General features: G+C 32.6%; 2 protein-coding genes across 2 annotated transcripts; one reads left to right on the plus strand and one right to left on the minus strand.

Moving 5' to 3' along the window:
* Positions 1–732: 732 nt before the first annotated feature.
* Positions 733–5,488, plus strand: LOC18612243 (Transducin/WD40 repeat-like superfamily protein). The gene is made up of 7 exons (XM_018114315.2): positions 733–1,012; positions 1,103–1,192; positions 1,311–1,443; positions 1,677–1,795; positions 2,960–3,027; positions 3,359–3,407; positions 4,167–5,488. The coding sequence occupies exons 1-7, from the start codon at positions 746–748 to the stop codon at positions 5,193–5,195; spliced, it is 1,755 nt and encodes a 584-aa protein (XP_017969804.2). The 5' UTR covers positions 733–745; the 3' UTR covers positions 5,196–5,488.
* A 770-nt stretch (positions 5,489–6,258) lies between these two features.
* On the minus strand, positions 6,259–6,916 carry LOC148764523 (uncharacterized). The gene has a single exon (XM_088810332.1). It carries the CDS (start codon positions 6,766–6,768, stop codon positions 6,556–6,558), a length of 213 nt encoding a protein of 70 aa, XP_088666458.1. The 5' UTR covers positions 6,769–6,916; the 3' UTR covers positions 6,259–6,555.
* Between the last annotated feature and the right edge of the window lie 15,542 nt (positions 6,917–22,458).

The following is a 22,458-nucleotide window of genomic DNA, read 5'->3' on the forward strand; positions in this document are numbered from 1 at the left end:
ATGAAATTCCTTTTATCATAATTTTATAATAATTATATATATATATATCTGACGAGCTCATTCTAGTTCAATAACCAATATCTTTTGCATTTTCCTCAGCATATTAATTACCTTGTCCTTTTTATTAGAATTACAAGATTTTGTCTCTTAAATCATGGAAATTTATTATTCATCATTAATTACTAGTAAAAAAAACTTTTATCTTATCGTACTTTGACTCAAAGAGCAAAGGATGCTGATACTTGTGTATGCTAAGCAAAAACCAAGTTTACAAACTTGACGAGGGATGACCAAACTTTATTTGGAACAAAAAATTCCAAAAATATAATCAGAATTTGGTTATAATTAAGATAAAATTGATTGGAATAGTATGAAGTCTCCCATTGAAGTATAGTCGATCAACAGGTCAATAATGGAAACTGGGTCACCAACCTCAATTGGTTGCAAAAGGCATCTTCTGTCCTTAGCAGCATCCAATCCTTTGCTTAATTAATTTATTTTCGTTAAACTCCAAACATGGAGCATTTGTTGACTATAAAGGAGAAAATAACAAAAAAAGGCTGATGAGCCGGGCTTCTAAATTGGGTTGGGGCGAGAACTTTCGGGCTTTGTAGCCCGAATTCGGGTGGACTCATGGTCATGGTGAATGTGTCCTTCAAATTAATTTATTCACAGCCCATCATCCAAGCCCACCAATTTACACAAGTTTTTTTTTGTTTTTTCGTGCCCTTAACCCTGTCGCTTCATGTTTGTTCCTTCAAGACCTTCAATTTCAGCAGCTTCCCTCCGAGCTGCCAGCAGCCAAGCTTTCCCTAAGCGGCGACTGAAACGTGAACGAACGACCGACCTAAGCTTCCAGAAGACAGCAGCTGCAGCGCCTTGCGACAGGCAGGCCAGTCTTACGTTTCTCCCTTTTCTTTTTATAAGTATGGGTGCAAAAGAAGAGAATGGTGATGGTGAGATGGACCAAACGGTTAAGAAGTATCTTCGAGGAGAAGCTGCTAATTTGGAGGTAAGGCATATTTGTATCTGTTTCTGGGTTTACTTATTTCACTATATTTGTTCTTATTTTTCTTATCAATAAGTTGTTTATTTTGTGCAGGGATTACAAGACAAAAAACTAAAGGGTCAACTTGCTATAAGAGAAGAGTTGTATGGAAAATCTGCGAAAGCTGCTGCCAAGATTGAGAAAGTAACAATTCTTCTTCCCTTTGAACAAATGGCTTTATTTTTTTTTTATTCTTTTCTTTTGAAGTTAATTGTCCGTTGGCTTTTTTATTATTCTTAAATTTGGGATTTTTGTTTTTCAGTGGCTTTTACCAAGTGAAGGTGGCTATTTGGAGGCAGAAGGTATAGAGAAGACATGGAGGATCAAGCAAGAATCCATTGCTCGTGAGGTTGATATCTTAAGCTTAAGGAACCAGTATGATATTATTTTACCAGGTGCCTATATTCTCAAATATTTATAATTTATTTCAAGATGAAGCTTTTATTGGCTTATTTTATGAGCATTCTATTCTACATTACAAGGTAACAGAATCGACCAGCCTTTGTAGGGGTCTTGACTGTAATTTTTCTAGATGTATTTTGTTAAATTGATGTTAGTCGTGGCATTGAATTCTTTTTGAGTTGTATATTTTGTCCTGTACTCAATAGTTTTCTGTCTACATTTGCAGAACTTGGTCCATACACTCTAGATTTCACCCCAAATGGTCGGTATATGGCAGCTGCTGGACGTAAGGGCCATCTGGCTGTTGTTGATATGAAGACTTTAAGCCTAATAAAAGAGATTCAGGTATGCACTGGTCCAGCAAATAGAAAATTTTGTAGTTGGTAAGGGGGATGTTGTTTCTTGTGCCTTTGGTGATATTATTTTATTTTAGTTTGCAGAATTTCCCATTTGAGTGTTAGTTATAAGCAAATTCAATATACTTTGATCTGAATCAGCTTGGGATTGAGCTTTATTATAATGTTTAAAGCATGAGATTGTTCTATGGTTCAACTTTCAATTTAATGTCTGTTCTTGAAGATGAGTGTCATATGAAGCAATTTTTCTTGAAAATTCATTCAAGTAAATGAATGCATGTGATACATGTTTTGTTTCTTGTTTCTCCCATTTGCATTGGGAGGGGGGCTTGTTAGCAATTTTTAGTTTAAGAAAATGATAATATGGACCAAATTTTGAAATACATCTCATCTGGAAATCTAAAAATTTTTGGATTAAACTTAATCCTGTTAAAACATACAGCAGCCAAATTCATGTGAACCATACAATTTGTTAGACCCAAGTGTCCTCTTTTCTAGTGTAAGGCCCATTGGTTCAGTCTTCTGCTCTTATATTTGGCAATTATGCTCTAGTTGCGGCAGAATCTTGATATCTGAAATCTTAATATGCCACTGAGGTCTTGTTATGAAAGACATGAGATTGTAGACTTCGTGGCAAAAGTTAATTACTGTGACTTTGTTGATCATTCATGATGATATATTTAAGTTATAGAGATAGACAATATCCAAAGGATACAGGCTAATTTCATTGCAAGGGAATGTGCATATACTCTTATCGTTACTTTTTGTGCTTCTAACTTATAAGGCTGCAGTCAATTAGCGTCACTAAGGTGCCTACAAAATTCTGCTAGTTGGAGCAAAGTAGAACTTTGATTGCATTCTTTGAATGTTATATAAGTGGTCAATACACTTGATATACTGCAGAACAATTCTATCGATGGGTGTTATTGCTTATATTGATATATTACGAAAGTAATAGTATCCTGAGATGATTATACAACTATGCGGGGCTATATGATAATAAATGAATATTTGCACTTATTTACATTATTTTCATATTTCTGATAATCGATCAATGCTTAATATTAATCTCTCACTTTAAATATAATTGTATGGTCAGGATTTGACTACCTATTAACTTGATTTACCTATAATTGCTGATTTTTTTTCTCAGGTTAGAGAAACAGTTCGTGATGTAGTGTATTTGCATAATGAACTCTTTTTTGCTGCTGCTCAGAAAAAGTAAGCCTTCTATTATTAGTAGTGGAAATTTCACTTTGAAAAAATCAGTTTTGTTCCTTATGCTTGTATCTCTGTGGAGTCTGTGCCTCAAATATCCATGACCAGCATGTGCCTCCTCTATGTCGTTGGCCTGCCATCTGTTAAAGGCAACACTGCCTTATATAAGCAACTCCTTTCATATACCAGTTTTTGCCTATTTAAAATTTTCAATCTGTTAAAGATATTTCCACAATTCTAACGTTGTGTCATTAGTATAAAGATTATGTGCTGCTAATGAGAGCCTTTTAGAGCTTTATTGGAGTAATGCAGCTAAGATGCTACACTAATGCAGGTACCCTTATATTTATAACCGTGATGGAACTGAACTCCATTGTTTAAAGGTCAGTATGCCTCCTTTTTATGAATTCTACAACCTAATGAGCTGCACATGGTCTCATCATGTATCATTTTCTGGAAATCTGTGAAATGGTTACCTCTATTTCAGTGAGTTATACGTCCGTGTTTTTGTCTGGGTGAAACTCATACGCGTGCTAGCCTATATTCTTCTTCTTCTTCTTTTGTTTTTATAATTCTCTTTATAGAAAGTAGGAAGACTAAATGCTTTAATGGGGTTTGTATTATATCTGATGTTGCTGTTGTTCCACCTCTCTTTACCCCAGCGTACAAAGTTTTTCATGAAACTTAATTAACTTCTCGTGTCTCTCACTCTCTCTATATGTGTTTGTGTGTATATATATATATGTATATATACACCGTCGAGCTTATGAAGTTATGGGAAGCTTGTATAAAATTATATCAGCATTCTGTAAGAGTATGAGGCTAATTCAAAATAAAATTCCTTCTCATTATTCCTTCAACTGGGTTTGATTAACTTAGGTGTTTTGTTTTCCATTGGCCCAGCCATGTTTGTTGCCTCTGGTTATTCTTTGGTTTATATAATAAATAGGCACATTGAATCTGTTCATGATTCTTTGAATACACTACCTTTAGAAAATCTGTTCTTTTAGCATGGTCAATTACACCTTTGGAGTTGGAATTTATTGTTAGGAATCCACTTTTGGCTGCATCCCTATTCCTTGATTGTTAAGTTTACTCAGGATACATTAAGCTCAAACTGATTAAAGCTTTTATTGTTCCAGGAACATGGTGCGGTATCAAGACTCCAGTTTCTGAAAAACCACTTCCTCTTGGCATCAATAAACAAATTCGGGCAGCTTCATTATCAGGATGTTACAATGGGTGAGATGGTAGGTAATTACCGGACTGGTTCAGGCCGCACTGATGCTATGCAGGTCAATCCATTCAATGGGGTTGTTGCACTAGGTCATTCAAGTGGTACAGTAACAATGTGGAAGCCCACCAGTGCTGCTCCACTTGTAAAGATGCTGTGTCATCCAGGACCTGTCTCGTCATTGGCATTCCATCCCAATGGGCACCTCATGGCTACATCTGGGAAAGAAAAAAAAATCAAGATTTGGGACCTGAGAAAGTTTGAGGTTATCCAAACATTGTCAGGCCATGCAAAAACCTTGAATTTCAGTCAGAAAGGCTTGCTTGCTGCTGGAACTGGCTCATTTGTACAAATATTAGGGGATTTTTCTGGATCTCAGAATTATAGCAGATATATGTCTCATTCTATTTCGAAAGGTTATCAGGTAGGAAAAGTTCTGTTTCGGCCATATGAAGATGTTCTGGGTATAGGACACTCCATGGGTTGGTCTAGTATTCTTATTCCTGGATCAGGGGAACCAAACTTTGATTCCTGGGTGGCAAACCCATTTGAAACATCTAAACAGAGGAGAGAGAAAGAAGTGCACTCCCTGCTTGACAAGCTGCCCCCTGAAACAATTATGTTGGACCCAACAAAGGTGGGTACAGTGAGACCAGCGAGAAAGAAAGAGAAGAAGCCAACAAAGGAGGAGAGAGAAGCTGAAATGGAAGCTGCCGTTGAAGCTGCCAAGGATACTGACATTAAAAAGAAAACAAAGGGAAGGAATAAGCCGAGTAAAAGAGCACAGAGGAGAAAGGAGATTATAGATAGAGCCAAGAGGCCATTTTTGGAGCACCGGGTGGAGGAACAAGAAACGTTTAGAAAGAAGCAGAAAACTAATATGGAAACAGAAATGCCGAAAAGTTTGCAGCGGTTTGTTCGACAGAAAGCAACTTAATTATGTTAAATCTGTTTGCCCTAAGCTTTCTGAAAGATAAAAGTGTTGTCATTTTTCTTCTCTTCTTTCCAACAATTTTGTGCTCATCTGATTATAAAATTATTGCAATCAGCGAGAGAGCTGAAAAGTTATGCTTTCTGTTCTACACATGTAGAAATGGAAGTTGATTATGCTATTTTTGGTTCAATTGGCTTGTTTGCTGCATTTAGCATGCAACCTATATTGTATGATGAGGACCGATTCAAGTCTTGAGGTGATAATTGGATAAGTTGGTTCCTTTTGGGTTCATGTCATTTGGGAATGTGACATTTTTTTATTCAACTTTCTTGATATGGATATGATTCGTGGGTATTTGATATTTGTTACGGATATCATATCAGTAAAAAATGAGATGAATTTTAGATTTATAAGTAATATTTTTTTACTTAATAAGTGTGTCTTGAATATGTAAAATCATAAATTTGTTACCAATGATATTAGAGTTTGTTAACTTTTTATTGATCATATAAAAGATCAAATTAAGTTATTTTATATCGATAAGAAATGAGATTATATATGTATTTTGAATTTATAAATAAAATTTTTTTTATTAATAAATATTTTTTAAATTAAAATTATGGACGTGTGACATTGGATGTGACCTTTCCTAATCAATTTGAGTTGAGATAGAATTTTTACAGGCAGTGGATTTGAGTTACAAAAGTATGGATATCAAGTATGATAGTCTAAATGAATTTTTTTTCCTTTAATGACAATTTAAAAGTTAAAACTTTGTTGTACTTGGTTTTGGATGATTTCGTGATGGATTGCGGTCTCGCAGCACAGCGGAATAGGTGATTCCTTTAAAACAGGGAACCAAATTCCCCCATGAAGCTGTAGAACAAAACTTGACACATGTCAGTTAAGTAGTCTAAAATTTCAGACAACCCGATGTTCCACAATCCATGCTGCTCTGTCCGATGTCTCCTTGAGACAAGCTTGTGCTTTGGCTATTTCGAAGTGGCCTTGATGCCGGCTCTAACTTAGATACATACGTGACTTATACCTGCTTTAGGAGTCGGGCTTTCTGACCTTACAATTTGCTCTCTTTCCTTTCAAAATTTTATTATCCTTACAACAACGCCGCTAACAATTAAATGAGGAAACATTCCTCAGCAGAATGAAGAGCAAAACTGTTTCTAAATAAAGTAGAAAAATTCATCATATATTTTACATATACCATATGGTGTTTGCAATCATCTGTTCCCAGCTCAAGAAAAACAAATTCCAAAGACTAAGTCGCTACAAGTTGAAGGAAAGCAAAGAATGAATGAATACAAAAAAAAAAGAAAGAAAGACTAGAACATATACGGGGATTGATTCAAATGTGGCAGCCACAGCAAAGATAGAAGAAGCAGAGAGTTGAGACAAGAACAATGGCTTCCACAACATAAAGAACCCTGAAAACCAGATTGTCAACAATTTTCGTCTGGAAATCAAGACGTTTCCACTTGAAACCTGATGAGAGTTTCCACGGCCAAATGCTTTCCTTTCCCACCACCACTTTCTTCAGTGACCAACTCTTCTTTGCCATGATGACCAGCTGCAAGAATAAAGAACCCACTCTTTGCTTCTCGCTCTGTTGCTTAGAAAGAAAAAGGGAAATGCTCAATGTACGTGTATTTATTGAGTAAAGAGGAGGGGATCAGATGCACTTTGGTTTCTTCAAAATGAGGGGCGTTTGCTGGCACAGGCAGGCAGCGAAATCGTGGGTAGGGACTGTAGGGAGGGTGTTTTATGGAATTTCCAGGAAGGTTTGTGGAGGAATATTCTAGTCGTTATGGGGGCTTTTTGGTCATACTGCGAGGCCCTATTTGCTCCCTGCCTTACCGTGTTTCTGTCGTGTATAAAAGACTGTTTCTAGAAAGTAGATATAATATTCTTTTCGTATCATTTTTTTATTTTTTATCAAATAAATTTAATTTTGAAATTATTTTTAATAAAACTTAAAATTGTAAAATTTTTTAAAAATAAGATTTTTATATTTTAAATTTCAAACTTTTCAAAACATGTTTTTTGATATTTTAATTTTTACAATATTTTAAAAAATAATAATCAAAATTAAATTCATTTAATAAAAAATCAATAAAAGACAAACAAAATAGAACATATGGAGTATTATTTTCACTTTTAATGCATTTAAACTAGCATTCAAGTTAATATAAAAATGGATGATTTCACTAGTTAAAAACTTGGGTTCGAATTAATTTCTCTTCTTATGTAGAATTTTAATTTTAATTTAGGGATCAAAGGCATACTATTTTTTTGACATATTAGGAAGCTCAAAATAGGGAAATGTATTTGGATATAAAAATTGAATCCTCTAAAATAACAATCATTAAATCAATCCCATATATATATATATATATATATATATACATATATATTGTTACAAGTTTAAGAATTCATAAGTGTATTATTTTCTGATATCTCATCTGAAAATACTTATGAATATTGGATAATTCCAAAATGGTACAAATATCTTACACATGAACCTTATTCTATGTTTTTTTCAAGCTATTCAAAGATTACTTGTGCTACATTATCACATGCAATTCGACTCAAGTTTATTTTATTTAAATTCGATAATCTGTTGGTGACATGTGTTTTAACATGAGCAGATTTTACCCATAAATCTTAATCATTCTTGACAAATTATTTCATTTAAATTATAATATGCAATTCAATTCAACACAATGATATTTTTTGGATTTTTTTAGCACTTTTCATTGTCAAATTATATTTGTTTATTTCCTGTAGTTAAGGTTTGCCTGGTATTGTTGTTCTTCCTTTGCCAGCAGCCTTTCTCCTTTGTTCTCATGTGATTCTCTAACGGCTTCATCACAAAGTTTATAGTCACAACTTCGACGTCAACACTACTCAATGCAATTGCCATCCAACGGTCACAAAGTAGGCCACACGTCCGTTACTTGTTGGAATTTAGGTATGCCTTTCTTTCTTTCCTTTTGTCTAAAAGGATAGCTTGTAACGGCTAGCTAATGTGTTAACCAAATTTGATGATTATAAAACTTTAGGGAATGCGCCGGTCCAATTTTATTTTATTTATTTAAGGCTTGGTGGTTGTTTGCCAGCTCACTTTTTGATCGCAATGTGGTGGAGGTGGGGATCATGACTTGGTGTAGTCTTTGATGTTGGAACGACGTGGGGTCTGGATTCGGATACCCCCAACTGGCTGCTACCGGTTTGGTTTAAGATATTGCAACTGCTATTTATATTATCCGTAAAAAGGATGACATCAATTAAACGTAATAATTTATGTGGTTATATGGATTTATATTATGATTTAATGAGGAGTAGCGAAACTTATTTCAAGTGTTCTGTTCTTTTTTATTTTATTTATTATTTTTTATATATGAAGAGAAAAAAATAACGATGAATCTTATATTCTATCAAAATCATGAATTTAATGATTATATAATAATTTATAAAAATTAAATTTTTATATATTTTAAAATTGATAATATCATATTTAATATTACATCAAAAGAATATATCACGTAAATACAATCAAATATCATGTCAACATAAATATAAAAAAAAATTAGCAGTGTTAATATTTAAACTAATTACATAATTTGACAAAAAAAATATACAGATGTAGCTCAATTGTTCTAGTCCACAAATTAAAGCTGTGGCACTTCCTAAATTTTCATACCAAACTTAATCCTACTTTCTTAATTGGTTAAGGGAGACAAATTTCTCAACTGCCATCATGTTGACCCACGAATTTGAAATTTGGCCTCACTGAATCAGTGCACATGGCTAAGTTCCCATGCCCACTGGAGTCTTCAAAAATTAAAGTAGCAACTCAGAAGTTAACAACCACAAATTCTTTGATGAGAATTGTCCAGGCTGTGGCCTAACCACATCCTATTAATCCATTAATAAATTTCGAAATGAGTTGGCTGATGGTAAGCTGTAATGAATTTCTTCATCCCCACCACTAAGGAGATCATGTCAAACCATAAATGAAAAGCAAGGTTTAAGAGGTTCAAACGGCCTTTACTTGAATGTAATGTTAAATATTAGTCCTACTATCAAACAACCCAGAAAATTTTTGGACTCATGTTGATGATACTGACGAGTTGTTACCTAATTCGTTTGACTTAAAATAGCCACGTTTCGTTATACTCATCGACATGTGTCTAGTTGTAAACCTGCCATTTACGCTTGATTAATTTCATCTTAAATAATCTAATTTAAAAACTATAATACAAATCCAAGTCCAAAGCTGAAAAGTCTATAGGAACATCCCAAATAAAGCCCATAAGAACCCACCCCCTATATTCCAACCCTAATAAAACAAACACAGCCAGCCAAAGTTAGTTTACAAGCCAAAAAATAACAAATAGCCAATTGTTATTATTTCATGTAATCTAAACCCTAGCTAATCAAATCAACAGCAAAAAATTATTAGTTAAATTATTGATTATACATAGCAGTTGTTATTTTTCTTCTTTGATAACCAAAACAAATGTTGTTAACTTTAAAACTTACAAATTGCAATGCTATTGCAAAGCTTAATTAGGTAGAGCTATATCCTAATACCTTTTAGTGACCTCGAAGCGTTAGGTTTATGTCGAAGGTTCTGAAGATAAAATTGTGGAAGTTAGGAGATTATGAAAGGAGCTGACTATAAGTCGCCCGAGGTCGAGAAGCCAATTGCAAGAAGAAAAGACTCTTATCTTCATTTTGGATACTTGTAAATTTTTGCTTTTCTTTTTCAATCTTTCCATCTTTTCTTTGATCAAATCCTGAATATCTCATGGACAGCTGGCATGTATATAATATACTCATGATTATTTGAAAAACAAGTTTTGTGAATTATGAGATTGTATTTAAATAGGATAAGATTCAAATTTACCATTTTAATTAGAATAATGGATGAAATTTATCACACTTTTTTTTTGAATGGATGCAATTTTATCGTTATACCTTTTAATTTAATTCAAAAATATCAAAAGTTAAAATATTTTATATAATAATTTCGTTATTTTCTCACAAAATATTTTTTATTGTTATGTTTTAATTTTTTGAACTAAATTAAAAAGTATAGTGGGTTCAAAGAGTAGTAGTAAATTTGATCTATTACCGTAAATGGAATAATAAATTTGGGCCATATTCTTATTTAAATTATGAACATAGAATCAATCAAGAGGCATATTCTTTGGTACTACCATTTAATTAATGCCCCGCCAGGGGAAGAAAAAAGAGCATAATTATTCACAAAAACCGTTACGGGAGGCATCGATCGAACTTCCAATTGGGTTGATTTTTCAACATGATTTCCTTATCCTTTATATTTCTTTAACAGAGGATAACATTCGCAGGTGAATCCCTATTAAGGGTCTGTTTGATATAACAATAGGATTAGTTTCATGAGATTAAAGATAGTGGCGGCGGTGAGATTAACAACTGTAAGATTGAGATAAGGAGTTGCAATTGTGAGATTAAAGTTGGTAAAAGAATGGTGAGGTATGCGTGAAAATAGAAAATGATTATTAAAGTTGGTATATTATGTAATTTATAATATATATTTAATATTTATAAAATTAATAAAATAATAAAAAAGTCTTTTTATAACAAAAGAGGTAATCTTTGTTTAAAAATAAATAATTGTAATATATTTACAAATATAAAATGAACAACATAATACTTATTTACTTAATTATTATAAATATACAGTAAAACTTCTATAAATTAATATTTTGAGATCATGAAAATTTATTAATTAATTAATATATTATTTAATTAATAATTTATTAATTGATATATTAATAAAAAATTATATTCAAGTATTTAACTAATTGATTAGTGTATGATCTCCTTCTCAAAAGAGTAAGATTGTAATCCCCTTTTTCCAAATATATTAAAAAAATTAATTAATAACAAATTAAAGATATTCTTTATTTTTTTTCTAAAACATTGAACTTAATATATGTATTGTGTATTATGATTATACAAATATAACTTGATTATCAAATTACTAATTACCATTATTCTATGTATTGGTTTAACCAAAACAAGTTCATGAATATAATTAGTCTTTTTAAATAAAAATCATGAATCTATCAATTTTTGCAACAAACTAAAATTACATTTGATATATACTTAATTAACATACTTCACGAACATTAAGTCAAATAAAAACATCTATAAAAAGAACATATAGTATCACAAATGGTTAAATTAAATACAATGGTTTCTTATCTCAAAAATGTAAACGTAAAGTATTGTGTGAATACAACATAGAAAGTCCAAATTGCATTCAAAAGCAATTGCAACAGTGATGTAAAAAAAGTTTAACTTGAAAGTGAGTAAAACAACAATATCGAATATGATCTAGAGGTCATCAAAGTATTTATCAGCCGATATTAATTTTTCCTTACAATAAGAGAACATTACACTAGAACTTCTTAATATACGAAAAAAAGTTAAAGATGAAATTCAAGGGACATCAATTTAAAGAAGAAATAAGTAACATTAGAATCATATTTTACAAAAGTATCCTAATTGAGTCATGTATATATATATATATAATTTTGATGTATAAGGAGATTATTAATTTATATATCAAATGGGACTTATGTGTTTTTTTAAAATATTATTTTATAAATTTAACGAATTATTAATTTACCATATTGATCACAAGTCGGGATCAATCAAAAGATTATTTAATCAAGATTATTAATTTTTCAAGTATTAATTTATCGAGATTTTCTTGTAATTACTTTTTTATTTAGTTACAAATAATTTATTTGATTGTATTTGAGTATTTGTGTCACGACTTGGAACTCCCATCGAGCCCGTGACAACCATCACGAAACCTCGATAGACATTCTTCCCCCGAACTCCTTTCGAGACCTCACAAGGCTTTTGTACCAGTTTTTCCATTCCTCTATCTTTTTTTTCTTTTTTTTAATAATAAAATAAAATAAAAATATTAATTAAAATTATCTATTTTAATGTAAAACAATATATATATATATATATATATATATATATATATATTTTTGAAACATCAAAAATTAATTTTCTGCACATAAAACAAAATAAATTTATACATACTATAATATAAAAAATTAGAGTATGCAATTTAAATTACAATGACACGTGGGCCCCCAAATAACTGAGAAGGTTTAAGTCTATAACCTTTCTTTCTAAGATGCAACTCCAAAATTTACTTATCGATGTAATTGACAGTCTACTGCCTATTATGAGCCTGAAAAATGTATAGGAAGAAGGGATGAGATTATAAAATCTCAGTGAGTAGACAGACATCATCAAAATAATCTAAAGTCGAGTAATATGAGACAATTAAAATAATTCATCCCAACCCATATAAATAATTGGATTTCATCCAATTACTCAACATGGCTTATGTACTTTTAAAAAACTTAGCCCTTGCCAAAAATTCATTCTCGGGGATACCCCGCGAAGGCATCTTATCGAGACCGCCAAGGCTGTTTATTGTCACACACACAAACACATTTCACCTCTGACAACACAGTCGTTCCTCGGCGTTGGTTGAGTCCCAGTTTCACGTGGTGGCTAGCGTGAAGTGTACTCAAATCCTACCTCGGGAGTTATTCTACGCGCATCTCCAATCGAGGTAAGGTCAATAATTGGGAACCGTGCCCCTCTAATTAGGCTGGCCCACGGAATCCCCGTCACTGCAGTGCCCACTTTATAATCCACCAACCAATAAAATCATAATAGTATGACATGGCTCACTTAACCCATTCAAGGCAAATCAAAGAAGTTCACATATTCTTTAAATCATAAAAATAACCAATCATACCCACATTTATCATAAGCCATTTAATGTAAAATCATGGATAAACAACACAATCATAGTATAGGTCTCCAATTACTCTATTTTTAAATTCATTATTAAATTTTTAAAAATTTTATAAAATTATTTTATAAAATCTCATTTTCTCATAAAATACAATAATTTTTCAATTAAACTATTTTTTCATAAAATCACACAATTAAATAAATCTACTCTAGATAATTAAGACGATAGTAAGTTTACTCACTGTACTAGGAGTAGATATACTCCTATTCTCGATCCTCGGGTGTAGTCTTTTACCTGTATCAGATAGCTCACCACCTATCCACAATACATGACATAAAAAATTCAATAATTTGTGTCAAATCAATATATATTATTTCAGGCTTTTATCCATGCGTATACACTAGATAGGGTGTGAAATGTTTGGATAATCGCTTAATCACAGTGTCCGACCTAACTCGCCTATACACGGTGTAAATTTCTAAAATCTCCAATTCAACTCCAATTCCATCCATTTCAATTTCAATTATCACATTATATCTACAATACCTCAATGACTATGAATGTGGTCCAATTGATCATTTGGATCACAAATTACGCTTTTACCCCTAGTGGGTAAAATTTTCAATTTTTTTGCACCAAAAATTCCCATTTAATTTTCAACCTCATAATTCATCATTTTTCCATCTAATTCTCTTAAAATAAAGTCAACCTCATCCTCACACACCATTGGCTAGATTCGGCCTAGAGAAATTCATGGAGAAAATGAATATTTTTCTTGTTGTTTTACTCATAAACATGCTAAACTAACACTAAACACTAACATAGTTCAAAATCAAATTAATCTAACAACTTTCTCTCTCTAAACCCATATGATCAGATTTAAATCCATCATCAAAACACATAATTTAACCATGGAAAATAAGGAGAAATGCATGGAAATGATAAATCTTAAGCTAAGCTTGAAAAATCATACCTTTAAACACTTGATTCCTTGAAAAATCACACTTTTTCTTTGAATTTTCTCACTCTAGGGTTTGTTCTTATTTCTCTCTCTCCTGCTGGTTTTGGCTGACCCTCCCAATGAAGAATTCTGAAATTTTCAACCCTTTTAATAGGCTTAATAAAATATTATTATTTTATTTACCTTTTGAATATTTTATTATTTTATTTTTTTCTAGCCATCTTTTTGACTTTCTTTTTCTACCACTCAATCCTCTTCACTTATCCATGTCTTCCATGAAATTTCTAGACTTTTTCAAAGTTTTGGTGGAGTAAATTTTTAAAAATTATACTTTTACCTCTGTAAAGTGAAAAATTACATTTTTATTCCAAAAACTGAAAAATTGCCCATAGACATATTTTTCATCCCTTATACTCATACCATACTCCAATTTGTCAAATGTGATCTAAATTCTGTCAAAATCTCAAATTTTATCCGCGAGTGGAAAAATTACAATTTTGCCTCTAGATAGTGAAAATTCTGATTTGACTCCAAATTGATCATCGAACTCCGAATTAACATTTTGAGTCATCCCTGAACTGTGAAACTTTTAATTTCACTTTAAAATTCCTATTTGAAATAGTTTGAGGCTTAATCGACTCAATGGTACCATTAGGGACAATATCGTCTTTTAACGATTTCTCGAACTTCTTAAATATACAAACATTCTATCGAGCATGTGAATGACATTATAATTATTTTACAAAGCAGGATTTGACAACACTACCTCCCTTAAAATAAAAATTTGTCCTCAAAATTTCACTTATCAACTCAAAGAAAATGTGGGGTATTATCTTTTTATTCGATGCTCAATTTCTCCTGTTATCTCCTTTATAGGGAATCTTGATTTGCTCCTCGTATTTATTTCCAACTCAACTTGAATACTTCACTTATATCTATTATTATCCTTTAGAATTTGATCAGCAATAATCCTCTCGATCATGAGTCTTTATGTCATTTAAGATTATACTAAGTGGTTTTCCAAGATAAAGAGTCTACGCAGCCTCCCGTCTATAATCGGTGCTGCAGTCACTGACTATAAACAAGACTCTACGTCAACTCCACTATTCCGCTGTTTACCACAAGAAGTGCTTCATTTAATTACTTTTCATTTAATTGAGTTAATACAAGAATTATAAATCCTCATAGTAATCCTTTATAGTACTCATTTTCTATACCACCGTCGTAATCCTTTATTCACAAATTCGTTACTTAACATTGATGTCCCTTCTCATTAATCTCTCATCCTCTTTATTTCTTAAGATTTGACTTTGATCAATACATTATTGATCTTAATACTCCACAAGGTAATTTATTTCAATGTAGCCGTTGGAATCTACTTAATTAAAACAAATCTTTTACTTTTGGAGTTACTACCTTAGTCATTCTCAACGGCTTGACTCCTTTTTGAGTCTATACCACAATTAGCAAAGTAAATTTTCTATCACAGATGCATGATCGGGATACTGACCCCAACATATCCATATTATCTATGTGATATGCCACCGTCATCCCTTAGGGCATATTTCATTACCAATATTCACATATCTTTACCATGATAATTTCTCAAATAAATTAAAACTTGTGGGGAAAAATATACTTTACAATTTATATCTCCCTCTATAAGTATCTCCAAAAATCCTCATGTTCTATGTCCCACCTTAGGACAGTCTTCCCATATGGTTCAATAGATCACAACTTCATCACACGCCTAATGATTCATTATTGATAGTATCTCACTATTCTCATAGTCGTAACCGATTATATTCCTCATCTTAAAATTTTACGGTATCACCTTCTAATTCCCTCCATACTCAAATTTATAATCCTTGACTTAACCCCGTTAACTGGTGATCAATTCATAGTACTGCAAGGTTTAATCGTTATTAAATCTAATAATTGCTGGAACCATTAATGGCTTTCTATTTCAACCTTCAATATTTATTTAAAATAATCGATCTTGCCACTAAGATAATTATTCATCCTTAATACTTATATTACTAATCTACCTTTGTCATACTGAAAGATTTTTATACTCCTTCTGGATTATTAAGTTCAGGACACCATCGGCTTTCAGCAGTAAAATCTGTTGGTCTCTCACTAACACTCTGTGAAATATCAGAATCACTGTCCCCTCTAGACATGTTAAGTGTAATCCAACACACTTCAAACTTATATGAAATCAAACGAAAATCACTTAATCTCTTATACATCCTGCAAACAAACAAGTCTCTATATGAAGACTCATGCATTCTATTTGACTTAACTTAACTCGAGGCACACAGTGTCAGTGTGGATTTCTTAAAACAACTTTAAAACTAAAAACTGTAAAATCCAAAGCTTTAAAACCAAAATCTTTGATCTTTAAACCATGCTCTGATACCAATTGAATTGTCACGACCCGAAATTCCCATCGAGCCCTGACAACCGTCGCGAAGCCTCGATAGACATTCTTCCCCCGAACGCCTTTCGAGACCTCGCAAGGCTTTTGTACTAGTTTTTTCATTCCTCTCTCTTTTTTTCCTTTCTTTTTTTTAATAATAAAATAAAAATAAAAATATTAATTAAAATTATCTATTTTAATGTAAAACAATATATATATATATATATATATATATTTTTGAAACATCAAAAATTAATTTTCTGCACATAAAACAAAATAAATTTGTACATACTATAATATAAAAAACTGGAGTATGCAATTTAAATTACAATAACACGTAAGCCCCCAAATAACTGAGAAGGTTTAAGTCTATAACCTTGCTTTCTAGGATGTAACTCCGAAATTTACTTCTCGATGCAATTGACAGTCTACTGCCTATTATGAGCCTGAAAAATGTATAGGAAGAAGGGATGAGATTATAAAATCCCAGTGAATAGACAGACATCATCAAAATAATCTAAAGCCGAGTAATAGGAGACAATTAAAATAATTCATCCCAACCCATATAAATAATTGGATTTCATCCAATTACTCAACATGGCTTATGTACTTTTCAAAAACTTAGCCCTTGCCAAAAATTCATTCTCGGGGATACCCCGCAAAGGCATCTTACCGAGACCGCCAAGGCTGTTTATTGTCACACACACAAACACATTTCACCTCTGACAACACAACCGTTCCTCGACGTTGGCTGAGTCCCAGTTTCACGTGGTGGCCAGCGTGAAGTGTACTCAAATCCTACCTCGGGAGTTATTCTACGCGCCTCTCCAATCGAGGTAAGGTCAATAATTGGGAACCGTGCCCCTCTAATTAGGCTGGCCCACGGAACCCCCGTCACTGCAGTGCCCACTTTATAATCCACCAACCAATAAAATCATAATAGTATGACATGACTCACTTAACCCATTCAAGGTAAATCAAAGAAGTTCACATATTCTTTAAATCATAAAAATAACCAGTCATACCCACATTTATCATAAGCTATTTAATGTAAAATCATGGATAAACAACACAATCATAATATAGGTCACCAATTACTCTATTTTTGAAATCATTATTAAATTTTTAAAAATTTTATAAAATTATTTTATAAAATCCCATTTTCTCATAAAACACAATAATTTTTCAATTAAACCATTTTTTCATAAAATCACACAATTAAATAAATCTACTCTAGATAATTAAGACGATAGTATGTTTACTCACTGTACTAGGAGTAGATATACTCCTATTCTCGATCCTCGGGTGTAGTCTTTTACCTGTATTAGATAGCTCACCACCTATCCACAATATATGACACAAAAAATTCAATAATTTGTGTCAAATCAATATATATTATTTTAGGCTTTTATTCATGCGTATAAACTAGATAAGGTGTGAAATGTTTGGACAATCCCTTAATCACAGTGTCCGACCTAACTCGTCTATACACGGTGTAAATTTCTAAAATCTCCAATTCAACTCCAATTCCATCCATTTCAATTTCAATTATCCAATTATATCCACAATACCTCAATGACTGTGAATGTGGTCCAATTTATCAGTTCGGACCACAAATTACGCTTTTACCCCTAGTGGGTAAAAATTTCAATTTTTTTGCACCAAAAATTCCCATTTAATTTCCAACCTCATAATTCATCATTTTTCCATCTAATTCTCTTAAAATAAAGTCAACCTCATCCTCACACACCATTGGCTAGATTCGACCTAGAGAAATTCATGGAGAAAATGAATATTTTTCTTGTTGTTTTACTTATAAACATGCTAAACTAACATTAAACATTAACATAGTTCAAAATCAAATTAATCTAACAACTTTCTCTCTCTAAACCCATATGATCAGATTTGAATCCATCATCAAAACACATAATTTAACCATGAAAAAAAAGGTGAAATGCATGGAAATGATAAATCTTAAGCTAAGCTTGAAAAATCATACCTTTAAACCCTTGATTTCTTAAAAAATCACACTTTTTCTTTGAATTTTCTCACTCTAGGGTTTGTTCTTATTTCTCTCTCTCTCCTGCTGGTTTTGGCTGACCCTCCCAATGAAGAATTCTGGAATTTTCAACCCTTTTAATAGGCTTAATAAAATATTATTATTTTATTTACCTTTTGAATATTTTATTATTTTATTTTTTTCTAGCCATCTTTTTGACTTTCTTTTTCTACCACTCAATCCTCTTCACTTATCCATGTCTTTCATGAAATTTCTAGACTTTTCCAAAGTTTTGGTGGAGTAAATTTTTAAAAATTACACTTTTACCCCTGTAAAGTGAAAAATTACATTTTTACCCCAAAACTGAAAAATTGCCCATAGACATATTTTTCATCCTTTATACTCATACCATACTCCAATTTTTCAAATGTGATCTAAATTCTCTCAAAATCTCAAATTTTATTCGCGAGTGGAAAAATTACGATTTTGCCCTTAGATAGTGAAAATTCTGATTTGACTCCAAATTGATAATCGAACTCCGAATTACCATTTTGAGTCATCCCTGAACTGTGAAACTTTTAATTTCACCTTAAAATTCCTATTTGAAATAGTTCGAGACTTAATCGACTCAATGGTACCATTAGGGGTAATATCGTCTTTTAACGATTTCTCGAACTTCCTAAATATACAAACATTCTATCGAGCATGTGAATGACATTATAATTATTTTACAAAGCAGGGTTTGACAATTTGGTTCAATAGTAAGTGCATATATATCCTTTATAGAGAGTTAGATTCCAAGTTTTCTTTCTAAATAAAACAAAAACAAAAAAACATAAGAGAGTCAACAAGAATATATAATTTGACAACTTTTAACTAAAAAATTGAAAAATAAATTATTAAAATAATAAATAAAAAAAGAAAAAGAAAAGTAAGAGACTTCTTGCTTCGGACCAAGAAAAATAGGGAGGGAAGTGCAAGGGCCGGATGGGATTCACCAAACCCATGAAGGTTCAGTGGCTCACTGAGGTTGCAGCACAATGACAAGTGTCTCCACCTCATCGTACCATTGCGCAAGCAAGGTCTAGTGTGATTGGAGATTTGGAGTCCTTGTAGCACCAATGAGGATCTAAATCTATGTGCGAATGTATAAAACGGAAAAGTCAAATCTTAAAAGATTAGGTGTTATAATGGGATATTTTAAAAAATTAAGAGTTGAGATTCTGACTTGAAAGTCTTGAGTTTGAATGTCACCTCAAACTTAATTCTCAAAATTCCAACAAATTTTATAACCCTATTTGATACTAAGTTTCAAATTATATACAGATTCTTGTGATAAGGAGATAGAAAATGTTGCAACAAATAAAATGTGATGTTTTGGAGACGAAGCTGAGGAAGATCTTGGAGTAGTCCTTAAAGGAATTGAGTGTTGTGATAACTGAGAGAGAATAGATAATTGGTAAAATAAGATTGAGAATTAGACAAAGAAAGGTTAAGTAGAAGAGAACTTAAGAGAGAATATATAAAAAGAGAGCTAAGAGTGAAAGTCTATATGGCTTTATGTTTCCTTGTATTCTTTTCCCAGCTTGTTTTTCATTCTTTCAATCGTTCTTTTTTTTTTTTTTTCTCAACATACTCTTCCCCTTACAAAAGTGGAACACCTATGAGTCTAAAAATAGTTGTTTCGCCTTCATTTTCTAAATCTTCAAACAAAGAAATCTTTGTAGAACTCATCTCATGTTGTTTGATCAATGCTTTAGTGGCTAGAATGAAATTTTTTTCCTTTTCAATGATCCTTAATACATTGGTGGCGTAGAATAATATTGTGTGTGTGTGTGTAAGAACTTTCTTCCTACCAGAGCATGATAAGCCCTGTTTGCATCAATAACATGAAAAAATGTTTGCACCTTCCCATGTATAGACCTTTTCAGTGAAAGATTGGGAGAACTCCTTCAACTTCAACCCATCATCTAATCTTGTTACTATGAGGGTTTCCATAAATTTCATATCATGCTCTCATGCATCCCTAATTTTACCATTAAATTGTTTGAAATTGCAGCTGTCGTGACGTGCGGGTCCGGGAACCCGTCCGCCAGACGCAGGCGAAAATTAAAATCGCAAGGTGTGGGAGTCACCACCAATCTTTTTTATCTAGGTGTGATTGGTCACCTATTAACCCGATTCTTAATCGACGAAGTCCTAAATTAATTTTAGGTCCGTCGAAAGAACGAGAACTGGTCCACTTTTTAGAGATGGGTTCGGGAGTGCGGTTACGCACGGAGAAGGGTTAGCACCTCCGTGACGCCCGTTCTACGAACGGTACCATTCAATCTTAAGTTATCTTAATATAGCCTTTTCTTAGTTTAATCCCTATTTCATTAATTAAATTTTTTATTGAATTGTCAGACTGAGTTATTCACTTGGTCTTACGTATGCATATGATGCAAGCGTAGAATGATGTCGTGACTTGTTTATTTTAAATGATGGAGTCGGTAATCTTTTATTGGAAAATTATTCGAAGACTATCCCAACGCTTTGGTGAAGTCTCAAAATTCTCCTCACCTAGAGATATCCCCGGAAGAACTCGTCTCTACGAGCTCCTCGGGGAAATCCCATCATCGGGATTCCCGCGCCGTTTGCATAATATGAGTGGCATGCAATGACAGTGTAAAATGATGGTATCTATATGCACGCGTTTATTGATTGTTTAAAAAATTTTGGTTATTTATTTATTATTTATTATTTATTATTTTTATATATACTTTATTTTTTGGTTATTTAAATCCATGTTTGTTGTTGGTCAATTTTTACTTGTTTACAAAACTTATCTAAATAATTAATTAATTAACTTTTAAATGATTAATTTAACTTTGTTTAGTAATATTTATTTGAATTAACAAAATCTTTCTACATATATTATTTTCTAATAATGACTATTTGACTTAATGGGTTTTGAAATTTAGAGTTCAGATTTATCCCGACGCTTCGGTGAAAATCCGTCTCGAATTTCGTACCCGGAAAACATCCGCCCGAAAGAGGCAACTCTTTGCCCCCTTTTTGGCTGTAATACTCAAATATTTTCTTCCAATTATATTATTTATTATTATTTATTTATTTATTTGTTATTTTATGATTATCTTTTAATTTTCATATTTTATATTTTTTTATTTTTTTATCTTAATATAATATAATATATATATATATATATATATATTTGCATCATAAATTACTATTATTATTATTTATTTTATTTTTAGATTTTTAATATTAAATAAAAGTGCCCATATTATATAAATATTTATTCCCTAAAAAAAATAAAAAAAAAATAAATGCATTTAAATTAAAAATGGGCTAGACCCAAGCAAAACAAAAAGGGTTATACCTTGTTGGGCTGCGATTGGCCCAACTCGGCGGCCCGTGGGAGCCCAAATCCAGCACCCGGCCTGTTTCTGGAAGCTCGCAAGGAGAAGTCCAAAACGCACCGTTTTGATGCCTGCGAAGCCGCTCAAAACGACGCCGTTTTGCCTGGTCCTTCCAGCTTCTGCTTGCCTCTCTGAAACGACGCCGTTTTGCCCACGAACCCTAGGTATTTAATCCCCTTTTCTCTCTTTCTCTCTTCAGTTTCACTCCTCACTTTCTCTCTCTAGCAGCGGCGCCCTCTCCCCTCTCTCTAAAAATCTCTTCTCTCTTCCGGCGCCGGCGTCCTCCCCTCTCTTCTCGGATTTCTCTCTCTTAGTCGGCGAATCGCTTCGCCTTCCGTTGGCCGAATCCTTCCCTTCCCGTCGGCCCCTCTCTCTCCTCTCAGATCTCACCCTTTTCTCTTTGTTTTTCTTTGTGTTCTTTTCTCTCTCTTTTCTGTGGCTAACTGCTGTCTCTCTATCTTTTTTGCAGGGTTTTTAAAGAGCCGGGTTGTCCAATTTTTTGGACAACCCGGCGAGGGGGGTTCTGCCACCCCCTGGAGTTGGTGGTCAGAGCCCCCCACTTCACGCGTAGTGGGTGGGGGATGGGAAGGCGACGGGA

This window comes from Theobroma cacao, chromosome 1 (genome assembly GCF_053813885.1).
Source record: "Theobroma cacao isolate CCN51 chromosome 1, ASM5381388v1, whole genome shotgun sequence".
NCBI classification, from domain to species: domain Eukaryota; kingdom Viridiplantae; phylum Streptophyta; class Magnoliopsida; order Malvales; family Malvaceae; genus Theobroma; species Theobroma cacao.